Below are 14,561 nucleotides of genomic sequence, written 5' to 3' on the forward strand. Positions count from 1 at the left end.
GATACCGGAAGCATGAAGCCGGAATCAGGGCTATCATACCGGCTGGACATAATGCCGACGAGTGTTTAGTAACACTGTGATTGAGCACTGCAAAGAAAACTCCCACACATAACCTCCAGCAATTTTATACACATAAGTATATATAGAATGTATCATACTCACTCACCCTGGTTCCCGCACTGGAGCCCCGCTCAAGAGGAGACCGTAATGCAGGAAGTTCCCACCTAACCTCTGTCAGATGGAGAGCTGGTGGTTATAGGGGAACTAGGAAGGGGAAGATATCTTCCTTTAAAGATAGGCAAAGGGAGGTGGTGGGGGAGGAGCGCGAGCCTCGACACTAGCCTTCATTGCTAGTCTCTGCTACAAACTCTGGTAAACATTGAAATACTCGCATCCCCTCTGAGTCTCGCGAATGCATCACAATGAGCACATCCAACTCTCTTGAGCGCTGAATGCTTGCGCTTGCTTTTCACTACACACACCACAGTATGCGAGCCGTGTGAACTGCAGGTATCCGAGCAAAGCCTCTGGTGAGAAACATGCACTCCTATACACTGTACGCTTCAAACTAAACAGTCATGAAGACGACGAAGTGAATGACGTGTTCTCCCGGCGCCTATTTATAGTCGCACCGGTAGTGACGTCAGGGGCTGTCACCGGCCAAGTTGATGGTGTTTTTTTAAATGTATGCTTCAGACACGGGTTACGACGAGGTGTTCCCCATAGCGAGGGGGGGGGGGGGGCACGTAAAACCTGTATTGAGCCTTCTGCCCAGTGCTTTATTTTGTTCAGCTTTGACCAGGATGCACCAAAATGAAAATTCTTGGTAGAAGAAAATACTAAATATTATATTATATTAATATTAAACTATAGTAATAATATAAATGCACATAAAAGCATTTCTAAAACTTAAGCTAAAATTAAAAAGGAAAACTGAATGTATTAATATATTAAGTATTAGATGAAAAACAAAAGACTTATAAGTCTTATAAAAATAAGTCTGTTGAAGTCATTAGTTAGACCTTTTAAAGTGGTACACAGGCTTTGATTTCTCTTAATGAATGAAACAAAGTGCCTCATTAATTAGGTTAATTACATGTGCTCTGAGCAGCTCTAGGGTTTCTATCAATCTTCACAGTCTCTGTTTGTCTGTCAAATACACCTGGTTCAGTTCATTAGTTTTCCTCAGCTCTTTCTGCCAAAACACTTATAGATATCTCTCTCTCTCTCTCTGTCTCTCTCTCTCTCTCTCTCTCTCTCTCTCTCTCTCTCTCTCTCTCTCTCTGTCTGTCTGTAGTTTTGGGGAAGGTCCGTATCGCGGTGGGCTGCGCTCAGCTCCTCATGTCCCAGAAGTTCCAGCAGTTCAGAGGCTTGTGTGAACAAAACCTGGTAGGTCAATCACAGCAGTTCAGTCTGTTTTTGTACATCAACTCAAATACAGCATCTGCTCTGATTATAGTTAAGCATTAGTTCTCAAATCAGCTTCTCAGGATCAGAGCAGCACATTTATCAGCAGAAGATCTTGAGATGTCGCCCCCTTCTGGACAACTGAATATAAACTTGTGTGAAATACTACTCCATATTGAATGTTGTACTATGTTTCCCTGTCTGTTCAGAATGTGAACGCAAACCCCAGACCCACGTCTCAAGATCTGGCCGGGTTTTGGGATCTTCTTCAGCTCTCAATAGAAGACATCAGCCTCAAATTTGACGAGCTTTATCATCTCAAATCAAACGAGTGGAAGCTGGAAGGAGATTTGCCGGTGAAGCAGGTACAAATACAGCTAATGAAATATATGTAGAAATAAATGGCATGCAGATGATACATTTTCATGTGCGAACTAAATATACTAGACATTCACACTCAGAACAGTGATGTTTTAGTATTATTTATAGTATTTGTTATTATTTAGAAATAGCTTTTATTTTTATAGTTTTATGTTTTTAATATTCCTATTTAGCACAAATTCATTTTAATTTTAATTTTAGTAATTATAATAATACGTCAACTTAAACTACTATTTCAGTAACAGTTTTATTTTAATTTAAGTTTTAGTCATTTTGTCCTGTGCTTATGACATTTTTTTTATATAGATATATTTCTGTTTAGCTTTAATTTACACTAACAGTCAAAAGTTTGGAATCATTAAGATGTTTTTATGTTTTTGAAGGACATCTCTTCACCAAGGCTGCATTTATTTGACTGAAAATGTAGTAACGATAATTTAAGTGTTATTGTGGAAGATCATTGCTGTTTAAAAGAATGCTTTTCTACTGTAATGTATTTTCAAATGTAATGTTTTGCTATGATCAAAGGCTCATTCCTCCAGTCTTCAGTGTCACATGACCCTTCAGAAATCATTTTAATATGCTGATTTACTGTGTAATTGTCAATTTTTATTGCCGCTCAATTATTAAAAGTTTTTTTTTATCAATGTTAAAAACAGTTTTTGCTGCACAGAAACTGTGATGCATTTTATTTTTCAGGATACTTTGATGAATAGAAAGTCCAAAAAAACAGCATTTTTTTTAGATATTTTTTTTAACTGTCTATTTTGGTCACTTCAATCCATCATTGCGGAATGAATGTTTTTTTTTTTTTTTTTTTTTTACTACTAATTTTACTACTTTTAATAACTTATTTTCAGTTAGTTGCCAAGTTTAAGTTGATGTTTTGCTTCTAATGTTTATTAGGGATGCACCGATATGAAAATTTTGTCTGATACCGTTAATTTTTTATATATATATATATATATATATATATATATATATATATATATATTTGAAAGCTGATAACCGATATGTTGGCCGATAAATCTATATCCAAATTTTATAAACTTTTTGAGAGCCTGATTAAAAAAAGTTTTCATCATTAATAGCAACATCCCAAACACTTCAACATAAGCAGACTAGTTTGAACATTATATATTTTTAAAAAATTGTAAAATTCATCATAAAAGACTTACAAATAAATAACATAATGCATAAATAATGCAAACAATTCATCTCAATTCAACTGTGTCTGAAGGAAATAAAGCATTATTTATCACCTTTAAGATATCAGCCAATCTTTCTTATCAGGGACATACCGATAACAGAAAAATTTTGCATTTATCGGCCGATACCGATATGCTGGCCGATATATCGTGCATCCCTAATGTTTATATTTGATTTTCTTTCAGCTTTATTTCCGTTACCAAAAATTATTCAGAATATTTTTGGTTTTAGTAAACAGTAGGGGTGTAACGGTACACAAATAGTTTGTTTACAAGCCGTTTTAATTACATCTTCTGGTATTTGTCAGATGTCTCATAGGTCACGCAAGACTGACTCATGCATTTTTGCTTAATAAAGGTAAAGCTTTGAATGTATGTGGAAAACTCTTTTAGGAAGTGAGTTTAGTATAATTTTGCCTTTAAAAAGTTTTATAATTTTTATCACATGTTAATGTAAAAAATCGTATGTAATATAACTTGTGTTTGTTTATTTGCTGGTTTTGATTGTATTCGTTATACTTGTTTTTTTTTTTTTTTTTGTTTTTTGGCCATGGAAATATCCTAAGTTGCTGACATGGCATTAAATAAAAATATGCTACTAATCACATCTTTCTGCGAGTGAAACACTGATTGTGTTATTACACGAGTCTTGAAATGTTCATTCATGTTTATTTCACATTTAAACTAGTAGTAAAGAGGAAGCGATGATCACATTTACACATATACGTGTACCGTTATACCTCTGACTCCAGTACATGAATGCATTAAGAGCCAGTTTCTTATGGTTTGTGTCTCTTGGTCTCTGATCTTTCCGGTTGTGTGACGTTCAGGAGAACCAGAAACGGACTCCTCCGGTGCCCAAGAAGCCTGGGAAGACTAAAGCGGCCCTGGGCCGAGAGAAGAGCAACGACACGGTGGACAAACAGAGACAGGAGGCTCGCAAGCGGCTCATGGCTGCCAAGAGAGCTCAGTCCGTCAAGCAGAACTCAGCCACCGAGAGCGCCGACAGCATCGAGATCTACGTCCCCGAGGCGCAGACACGGCTCTGAGGAGACGCACCAGATGCACAGCGAACACGCTCAAGGGCTCCGGCGTCACACACAGCAACAAAAGCTGCTTTTGTCTTTTGACGCCGTCGTTTAATACACAGAGGTGAGAGAGTGGGACGGAAATCACGCAGTGCGAACAGACTGCCAAGGAAAACCTCACAACAATCTCATTAGATGCAATGAATAATATTATTATTGATATGATTATTAATATCGGACTGCTATTGATTACGATTACTGTCCTAGATTGTTTTATTTATTCTAATATTTTGGATAAGAGCTTCTGTATCGTAGAAAGACGCCCGCCACTCGATTGAAATCCACGTCTTCCTGTTACACGCTTCGCTTTCTGTTCTTCTTCCTCTCTTCCTTCACCAGAGATGCTCCTCGTCTTTTGTTAACGGTTTTGATCGATGGAAGCGATAGAAACGTGTGTGAACCGATGCGGTGTGTTTCAGGACAGCCAGGTGGCGCTCTTCCATTTACCATGTTTAGAAATCATGCTTGGTGACGTATCAGATCTCCATCTCAGGTCCTACAGTCTCACGGTTGTCCAGTTCTCATGGGTTTAAACAGGTTTTCAATTGTTATTGTCTTTCTATGCTTTAAGGAAAGCAACCTGACCTGATGTTTTGTTGAATGAAGTGCCTGTGGGTAACTTTAAGACCCTTGTAGCAATATCAAAGATTATAATATCACAATTTAATCAGCACCCCCTAAAACATGTAGTTTAGAAGCTTTGACGGCGTGATAAAACTCAAAACGTAAAGAGCGAAATATGGTTCTTCGTTCCTTTTCTCTTTCAAACTGCACAAATCTGCACTTATCACTCCTCGTCATGTTTTAATACAGTATTGAAAATGACTAGATAAAGCAGACTCTTCTGTAACTGAACGCCTTTACTGGGAATTTTCACAAAAACACATTTGATGTGGTTCAATTTGGACTTGGAATTGTTAAAGGCTGAAAACATCGTTATGCTATGTTTTTGTTTGTTTTTTCCAAAGAAGGTGGTTAGGTTTGCAATTTGGAAATTAAGAAATCCTACCTAAATATTCTAATATTAATGTGGTTTTATTAATTCCATCCTTTATATATTTCATGTGACTTAATCTGATTTGTCCAACACAAACTCACTGCTTGTTTCTTACTGCTCTTTCCATGTTTGGGGTCGGTTAGATTTTGTTTGTTTTAAAAGTCTCTTGTTCTCACCAAGGCTGCATTTATATGATTTTTTTTTTTAAATTAAATTGTGAAATATTATTACACTTTAAAATAGCTGTTTTCTATGTGAATATCTGCTCAAATGTAATTTATTCCTGTGATCAAAGCATCGTTCCTCCAGTCTTCAGTGTCACATGATCTTCAGAAATCACTCTAATATGATGATTTACTGCACAAGAAACATTTCTGATTATTATCAGTGTTGAAAACCGTAGTTGCACACAATATTTTTGTGGAAACGTGTGATGCATTTTATTTCTCAGGATTCACAGATGAACAGAAAGTTCAAATGAACAGCATTTATTTGAAATATAAATCTTTTGTAACATTATAAATGTCTTTTAATGTCACTTTTGATCAGTTCAGTGCATCCTTGATGAATACAAATGTACATTATTATTTAAAAATCTTACTGACCCTAAACATTTTAACTTTATACTTGATTTTTCATCACATGTATTGTCATGAACTCATGAGCTGTTGCAGCTCTGCATTCAGTGACAAATGTCCCCAAGCTGCCGTTGATTGGCTGCTATTGTGTGTGTTTCGGCCGCTGATGGTGTGAATGGCATCTCTTTAGTCTGAAGTCTCTCCCAGTCGTTCGCTCCATTTGGTGTTGGTTTGAGTCGTTGACGCCTGCTGAATGTCCCACAGTCCTCTCATATTCAGTCCTGCAAACGTCTGACAGCCTCAGATAAACCAGAATAATGATCAGGATCATTTGCAGGAGTATTTGATACTCATATCCAGTGTAACTCCAGGCTCAGATCAGATGAACATCACTCCTCTCCTGTGTGAAACCTGATTTATTCATCTTTTTAATCAGCCAGTACTATTTCCCTGATTAAATCTGCAGAGATGAGCACAAAAAGTCAACCATGATGTATAAATAGAATTTAAATAAAAATAATTTCTATTTTTCATGGTGTTTATACATCATGACAGTTAATACCTTTAATTCATTTTAAAATAGTAATTGTAGCCTGTTTATTAATTTTGTAACAGATTACAGTACATTTTGTAAAAATAAAAATTTCAAACTGCATTAGAGTAATGAATAAAGAATGAAAAGAATGGGGTTTTTTTTTTAAGTACACATCCAAATGCATTAAAGCGACAGATCTTAAAAATGTGAAAACTAACAATGTTAAAATGAGCATGCTCAAAATATGCATGTTCAAAACCCTTTACATCCAATATTTTATTTTATTTTCATGAGCAGTTGTTCACCAAATGCACAGTTTTGAGTCTTGAATCAACACATATTGATGTAATTTCTGTATCTACACAACATCGATTCAGTAAGCGGATGTTTTAGGCTTGTAGTTTGAGATGCTGAAGCGTCTCATATGGAAACAGAAACAAATGTTTTAAGCACACTGAGAAATACAGACAAATCAACCAACACCAGTGTTTGCAAAAATACACATTTGTCTATTTTATTTGACTGTTCGCTCTATAGAGACCACGCTACCATCATTGTCTATCAGTTGAATGTCTTTGAATCTTTGACCTGTGTTTTCCACTGTCTGGTGTTTCAGTGTTGTGAAACTGATTTTCACATCATGTTCACGTGATCTCGATCATGTTTGTGGGCTTCCCTGAGGATGTGGATCACAGAAACCTGGATCTGGAGCAGCAGATGCGTTTCGGAGAAGCTCTCGTTTGCAACACAAGGATGTTTGTTCTGCACCTCTCTGTTCATGCTGCTTGGATACTAGATAAACTCTTTTATACACCTGTTAAGAGACTGAGAGTGGAGTAACACAACAGCGGTCGAACCCTCTCTGACCTGATGGGACGCTCTCTCTCTTTCTTCAGCTGTTTTACTAGTTTTTGGGGGTCGTCAAACAATAAATCATCTAAATGCAAGAGTTTGTAGCAACAAGAATTAAGATTATTATTATTATTATAAAGATTGATAATCAATATTTTATGAAACAAGCACATATTTTACTGACTAGGATTTGTTCAATATGTCTAATGCTATATAAAGTTTAGGCTGTGTATGTCAGGGTCTTTTGTTTAGTAATAAATACAGTAAATCCGAGTTGAGTTCAAATGTGTCCGTGACTTCATTATTTATTGGCACCTTTATATATATATATATATATATATATATATATATATATATATATAACCTCATTAAAATTGTAGAAACAAAATGCATTTTCAATGTGATCTCAGTCTTTTGGAACCCATTTTTTCTCCATCTGCAAAGAACATTTCAGGTCAGAATGTCACACACTGAGTGGTTAGAAAGCTGTAGCTGCAGAAGTGAAATATGAGCAGTTCTTTTCTGAGTTTAGAGTTGTTGTTGTTCTCTGTGACTGTGAACTGCACATTCCTGCATGTGAAAGAGTGAGATCTGCCACAGGCATTGAGAAAATACATCACAAATCTGATCTGTATGCAAACAAACACTGAACCATTTCCTACAAGTACTGCACTTATGAAAAGAGCTTTTATTCCAGTGGGCCTTAATGTTCAGACAGTGTTGGCAAAGTTGCACTTTGTAAGAAACATTTTGTTGCATGTCCCGTCATGGTCCATGTATGACATGAATATATTTGGACTTTAGATCTTTTAGGTTCAACAGGTGTGAGATATACAGGCTCTGTCAGTTCAGACTCACACAAACACACCAATAGAAATCCATCTTCATGAATGTTTTCCATTGTAAGCAGGGTACACAGCTTATTGATATTGGATATAAAGATTATTATAATATTATAACAAAATGAAATAATTTTAACAAAATAAAAAAATGCTAAATTAATCCAAATTAAACTTTATATTAAAGCTAACATGATACTAACCAAAAAGTGGGTGGAAGATAAAAACAGGAAAAAATAATTCTAAATAAGACTATATATTTATATATAATGCAGTTTTAATTTTTTTTTAAATTACATTATAGATTTAGATTGTATAAAATATAGTTATTTTACATATTATAAATATAATATAGTTGAATAGCTAAACTTTTTATCAAGTCAGTAAATACTTATATTTTATTTATACTGAAAACATTAAGAAGTTTTATGACAAATATAATACCTTTTACGAAACATTTTATTTGCAAAAATAAAATCAGTTAAAACTATAATAAATGTGTGCATATTTATTACTTAGCCTGGAAGTCTGGAAGATTGAAAGAAGTTTCCAAACATGAAAATCTGGAGCGCAAATCTTAAATGTAGCTCTTAAAATAAACTCTCACAAGTGTTTGAATTGTGAGTTTTGAATGAAAGAGTGATGACACACAGATGTGGGGCCCTTATTGGCCCCTGGAGCGTGGAGGAGGGACCTAGAGCCTATCATTGAAGGACGGACGGAGGGAGAGAGAAAGAAAGAGAGTTTGCTGGAGCTGCAGGTAAACCGATGTCATCAAACACTGGTGACTAATGAGCAGATTCCCTGATTACCGAAGCTTCTCTTCTGATCGGCCGCGCGCGCGCGTGTGTGAGTGAGTGTGTGCGCGCGTGAGGAACACACTCTCTGCTTGACGAGGACCCGCGTTTGCACACCAGCAACTTCCAACATTTTGAGTCTTTTTTTCAGCATCCAAGATGAAGCCCAACAAAAGAGGTGAGAATCGCTGACAGATGCGGGATGTTGCGCGTCTGACTGGACGCTGTCCATCTGCACGTAGTCTATGAGCGAGCGTGGCGTGATTTTCAGTCTGAACGCGTGAAACGCAGATGTGCTTCTGATTCTGGCCTTTCGTCAAGCAGCTGATCCACTCGTTTGCTTTTTACGCGTTCAGACTCATTTCTGAAGGGCCCTCGGCGTCGGAGAGCGAATCTTCGCAGCTTTATTGACGTCCACGCGTTTCTTACATTGTATCATTGTGGTCTGATGACGTCAGCGCGCGTTTGTTTGTTTGGGGAATCGTTTTTTCGCGCGTCTGCTGCTTCGTTTGTTTATTTGCGTCTGCAAACATACTTCAGTTTGATCGTTTTTGTATTATGTTAGAATTGTACGCGTTTTCTAATAATCTGCGTTACGGTAAATGACGTTGAAGATGTGGGGGTTTCTCAACCATTTGTTTGTTTGTCTCAATCATTTGGCCCTCGTGTTTGTTTGGAAGTACAAATACACCTTTTATGCGTTTCCATCAGCATGCAACGTGAAACTAAGCAGGGGGAAGTGACGTCTTGAATGTGGAGTTCATTAAGGCATTTTGCTGCACTGATTTTATGTTAGATAATCATGTGCATGAACTAACAGTTGTGTAGTCTAATCGAGAAACAAAAACGCATGAAATTCAGAATGGAAGATTTTCCTAATATTGTTTTCCGCTTTGATTAGTTTTGCATTTGCCATCTTCTCGTTTCATGTAGTTTTATCTGTAATGCAGTTCCATGTTATTATATCATTGATCCACTACTTCAAGAAACACAAGTTTTCATTTGTCACATACATTGAAGAAAACTGTTAACTGATACAAATGATACTGAAACAGGGATACATTTGCAGACTGGAGCATGAATGTCCTGAGGACATACACACACACAATCTGCTTTGTTAAAGTGGGTCTCAGGAACTCCCTCATTTTTAGCTGCTCTTTAAGGCTTCAGGTTTCAGCAGGAGAAAGAAACTCTGAGCTGCTGGAGTGTGTCTGATTCACTCAGTTGAGCCGTCACACAAAAATGAAGGCATGCTTTTCCCAGAACCACTCTGTCAGCCGTTTCGGTCAGAAATGTGGTATTTAGGCAATACTTGTTGCTTTAATAAAAAGGTGGAGACTTCGTATTGTCACTGTCAAAAATGCTGGTTCTTACATCGTTTGGAGGAGATCTTGTATTGCCGTTAGCAATATTGTAATAATCAAGTGACACTGTTTTGTGCAATGATTTAAAACTTCTTTTGGTGTGTTTTTGAGAATTTAATTTAAGGAGCTTGTCCAAAGTTTTTTTTGACCTCGTCTAAACAGGCATTGACTTCAGTTTTGGGTTTAAGTGCCTTGAAATGATACACTCCAATTTATTTATTTTTTAAATGTTATGCAATCTTTCAACTTGGTGGTAATAAATGTAAGTATGTGATCAGATCCTCAAAGGTAAATGTATTAAAACTGGCTGTTGAAAAAGCATGTTCCCTTCAGCGATGGTTACAGATACGTATTGTTAATGGTCGTATTCAGAATCAAATGCATGAATTATATTGGTGATAATGATTATCTTATTAATCAGCAGTTAGTACTTTTCATGATAATGTTCATTGTAAATTTAAAATGCGTGATTGGACCACCTGTAAAGCTCAACAGTGCACTGGATGAGCTTCATTTCCCTCTGTGAGTGTCAGGATGGGGGTGAGGAGACACTGTAATAGTGAAGGTGTGAATGGAGGAGCAGTTCAGACTCAGTAATGTTTTGATGTGTAAATGCCATGCAGTCAAGAGGATTTATCTGTGGGACACTTTTAAATGACAGACTGAGACAATTCAGTCGTACGATAAGACCTGATTCTCTATTTAAATTGCATGGATGAATTGGAAGTGTTGCATTGTAGGATACTGTATTGCATGCGGTGTGTTCTCATGTACTGCATTTTTCTAAATTTACAAGAACGTTTAGTTGTTAAGCATGCAAAAATGTGCATACTTTGCATATTATACACATTTGTGGCGTTTTTTGTGAATTGTGACCTATTCTATATCACTTTCATTCCTCATGAAATGCTGTTTTGAGACCAATAGTTCTGTTCTGTTGTCGTCTTCATCTCAGCTTTTGAGGAGGACCAGAACGGAGACACTGAGTTTTCTGCCATGTCGGACAGCGACCCGTGTGAAGACGACAGTTACCCTCTCAACCTGTCAACAAGCGGCAGAAGAAGCGGGTCTGCAGCCAAACGCCGCCGCAGAGGAAACCTCCCCAAAGAATCTGTTCAGGTTCTGAGGGAATGGCTCTATGAGCATCGCTTCAATGCTTATCCATCAGAGCAGGAGAAGCTGAGCCTGTCTGGACAGACGCATCTCTCTGTGTCACAGGTGAGGCATAACACGATTGTTCAGTGCTTCTTTGAACATTAGACCTAAATTTGAACAACACATTTGTCCTTTGCTTGCCTTCATGTTTCAAAGCAGTGTGATATTTTCCTTGCATTTATAATGAAACCGAAGTTTTCCAGCTCAAAAGACAAAATTACCATGGAAGTATCAAATGCAATCTTATTACACTTAAATTTCAGAAAAAAATCATTACTGTATGGAAAATATGGTCCTGGTTTGAAGGCAGAATTATCATATTTTAAGCTTATTTAGATTTTTTAAAATAGTCCTTTACTCACTTCAATGTTGTTTCAAACTCATATGACCCATTTTCCATGCAATTACAATAAATGTAAAACTTGGATACAAAAGTATCAAACTTAAATTTTAGACCTAAATAAAATAAAAAGTAATTAACTTGCCTTCAAGTTGAAATGTTTTCCATGCAATTAAAATGAAACTTTTTAGTTTTTAAGCTCAAAATGCAAAATTCTCATACAGTAAAAATTTTTTTTACTTAAATGTAAAAATTGTTCTTCACTCGCCTCCGTGTTGTTTGAAATTCACATGACAGTTTCTGCACAATTGGCAATGAAGTTTTCAAGGTGTCAAACATTGACAAAATTATCATAAAAGTATATATTTTTTTTTAAATTAGACTTAAATTTGAAAATTTTCCTTAATTTAAATCAGTGCAATATTTTCCATGCAATTACAGTGAAACAAAGCTTTCAAGCTCAAAAGAAAGCAAAAGTGCCAAAAAGTATCAGAAATGTTAATTTTGTTCTGTTCCACACGGCTTTTGTATGGTTTCAGAAAATAGAACATATGTTAATGTTAATTGTTAATTTGGTTATGAATGTCGGTTGTCCTTTTGGTCTAAGTGAGCATGTTTTTTCCAGAAAAGCTACAAAGTGGACCAGAGTCAAAAGTATTGTTAATCATCAAATTCAGTTTAACCAATGTTCTTTTTCTGATATTATATTTTTTTATGTATCTTTGATCTGTTTTTACATTTGGCTATAATGTTCAAAGACTAAGACTTTCCCACACAGTCTGTGCTGTGCTGTGTTTTGTCCTTGACCGAGGGCTGCGGTGTTGTCAGAGAGCAGGAATGCGGGCGGCAAGGCCTGTGCTGCATGTTTCCTCTGGTCTCCATTAGAGCCAGCTGTCTTACAAAGAATGCAGTTCACTTCTGCGCCAACAGGAGGCACCACTTACAGATTCAAAAAATGCATGTTCTTTTTTGTTGTGGTTCTTTTGTCCCTGTAGCAAGTAATACTAAGGACATTATCTCCAGTGCAATCCCTCCTTCTGGGGTTGGCCAGAAATGACAGGTTTTGTCAGTATGATTCTTTTCTAACAAATAATAATAATTGAATCCCATAACCAGTTACACAAATGATTAGACCCATACTCAGAATTCGTGCTCTGCATTTAACCCATCCAAAGTGCACACACACAGAGCACACACTCGGAGCAGTGGGCAGTCATTTATGCTGCGGCGCCCGGGGAGCAGTTGGGGGTTCGGTGCCTTGCTCAAGGACACCTAAAACGTGTTATTGCCAGCCCGAGATTCGAACCCACAACCCTAGGGGTTAGGAGTCAAACTCTCTAACCACTAGGCCACAACTTCCCCTTAAACATTACACATTGTTTGGCAGCTTGACAGAAAATCATAATGTTAATGTTTGTAATATCTTCATGCCTTAGTCACATTCAGCGGATTACTGCTGGGTGAAAATATAGTTTACATTTTGTGATGCAAGCAAACAAGCAGTTTTACTATTTATTATATTGCATATAATTTAGTATGCATCACCGTAAATGAGTATACTGTATGTATGTATGTGGAACAAGTAGTACATAATTGTTTACAGACTTTATATAAAGAGCTGCATGATAACACTTTTTGACAACACAAGCGATCAAGCAGTTGAGATTTGCTCTAGTATACTGTATGTATGCATGTAAGATTTATATAATGTGATCAGTCCCAAGGCATCTAAAGTCTTTAATCCTTTTCTGTAGATCTGTAACTGGTTCATAAATGCCCGGCGGAGGCTCCTGCCAGACCTGCTCAGGAAAGACGGCAAAGACCCCACTCAGTATACAATGTCACGGCGCACTAGCAAACCAGACAGATCTGCCTCCCCGGAATGCCCCACCTCTTTGGCCCGCCCCTCTGTTATTTGCCCTGCCCCCACTTTGGACTTGAGGCTGTTGGGTAACACTGCAACGGCAATTTTGGCCGGAGCCGGTTGCTTGCCATCATCAGAAAACCAAGATGGCATTCAGGCTCTGATGCAGCTGGACACTCGAGGTCTGCTTAGACGGGAAGGTCTAACCGGAGACCAGTACCTGACAACCATCCCACTAACTTCTACTTTTGTCCCAACCCCGGGAGCGGTGAGCCCGTCTGGGCTCCTGTTCAACACACCTCCGCCTACCCCACCGGAGCTTTGCCCTCAAGATTTCAGCGATCTGAAGCTTCTGGTAGACGCGGCCCTGCAGCGAGCGGCCGAGCAAGAAATCAGTCAACAGAAAGAACAAACAATGCAGCAGCAACCAAGCGAAGGTTCAAGAGCGATCATCCAGAATGGCAATTCGGAGACACCTTCAAGGGACGAATCCAATGTTGCACCGAGCCTAATGGAGAACGCAGTATTGCCAGTGTCGGTTCCCATCATGAGCCATGCTTTTCCAGGCCTTCCTGTTGATCTAAGCACAGCTGGAGTCTCCGATGCGGAATCTGGAAGCTTTGCGTCTTCTGGGATGTGGAGCGTCCGACAACCCGGTCCTCCTGCGAATGTGGTGTCGCACACATGGGTTTCGCAGTACACACGTAATACGGTCACGGAAGCGGTTAACTAAAACTCTAGCAGACCAACTCATGTTAGACTCCATTTGTTTGCTAATTTTTGTTAGAAAACACTTGAGCAGATGGATGATGGTCATGGATGTCACTTTGGGAGATTCAAGAGATTCAGGAGTGAAGCTTCTCTACACCACAATATATTTTAAAACGTTTACCTTTTTAACTACATGAAGTTTATGGGCATGCATAAAATGCTCTTTGAAAAAGAATCCAGTATTTCAGACTCTGGGATCTTCGAGACCAGGTGGAGGTCCTTTCAGGCAAAATATTTCAATGTGCAAACCCCAGCAAACTTCAAGCCTTGCAACTCAGGTTTACAGCCAAGAGATTTTCATTAAAACGTTTGTAATTGAAGTGGCCTTGCATTGTTTTCGATAAAGAAGCTCCACATATAGTTGCTCTTGCCTGTTTGCATCAGT

The 14,561-nt window shown here is 37.8% G+C and overlaps 3 protein-coding genes across 9 annotated transcripts in view; 2 read left to right on the plus strand and 1 right to left on the minus strand.

The window, feature by feature from the left end:
• The window catches only part of dlgap4b (discs, large (Drosophila) homolog-associated protein 4b), a 104,318-nt gene extending 99,698 nt beyond the window's left edge, over positions 1-4,620 (plus strand). For 5 of the 6 annotated variants that reach the window (XM_059497728.1, XM_059497727.1, XM_059497729.1 and 2 more), the window contains 3 exons: positions 1,298-1,389; positions 1,617-1,772; positions 3,827-4,620. In XM_059497728.1, coding sequence (XP_059353711.1) covers positions 1,298-1,389; positions 1,617-1,772; positions 3,827-4,045 — 467 coding nt within the window. In that variant the 3' untranslated portion in view covers positions 4,046-4,620. Of the gene's footprint in view, positions 1-1,297; positions 1,390-1,616; positions 1,773-2,171; positions 2,397-3,826 lie in introns of those variants that run through there. The other variant, XM_059497731.1, reaches the window with a different exon arrangement.
• The window catches only part of tgm2b (transglutaminase 2b), a 251,085-nt gene that overhangs the window by 185,385 nt on the left and 51,139 nt on the right, over positions 1-14,561 (minus strand). The gene's annotated exons all lie outside the window — the stretch shown is intronic.
• Positions 8,514-14,206, plus strand: LOC132090953 (homeobox protein TGIF2). 2 transcript variants are annotated; one of them, XM_059497734.1, is made up of 3 exons: positions 8,514-8,645; positions 11,002-11,264; positions 13,296-14,206. In XM_059497734.1, exons 2-3 carry the CDS (start codon positions 11,043-11,045, stop codon positions 14,136-14,138), a joined length of 1,065 nt encoding a protein of 354 aa, XP_059353717.1. In that variant the 5' UTR covers positions 8,514-8,645; positions 11,002-11,042; the 3' UTR covers positions 14,139-14,206. The 2 variants fall into 2 exon arrangements, with proteins under 2 accessions (XP_059353717.1, XP_059353716.1); XM_059497733.1 differs by having other exon boundaries at positions 8,560-8,860.

This window comes from Carassius carassius, chromosome 17 (assembly GCF_963082965.1).
Source record: "Carassius carassius chromosome 17, fCarCar2.1, whole genome shotgun sequence".
Classification (NCBI taxonomy): domain Eukaryota; kingdom Metazoa; phylum Chordata; class Actinopteri; order Cypriniformes; family Cyprinidae; genus Carassius; species Carassius carassius.

Excerpts from the sequence above, each read along its gene's own strand:
- LOC132090953 (XM_059497733.1), top strand. Across the intron at positions 11,265-13,295 it reads CGCATCTCTCTGTGTCACAG|ATCTGTAACTGGTTCATAAA; the intron begins GTGAGGCATAAC and ends CCTTTTCTGTAG.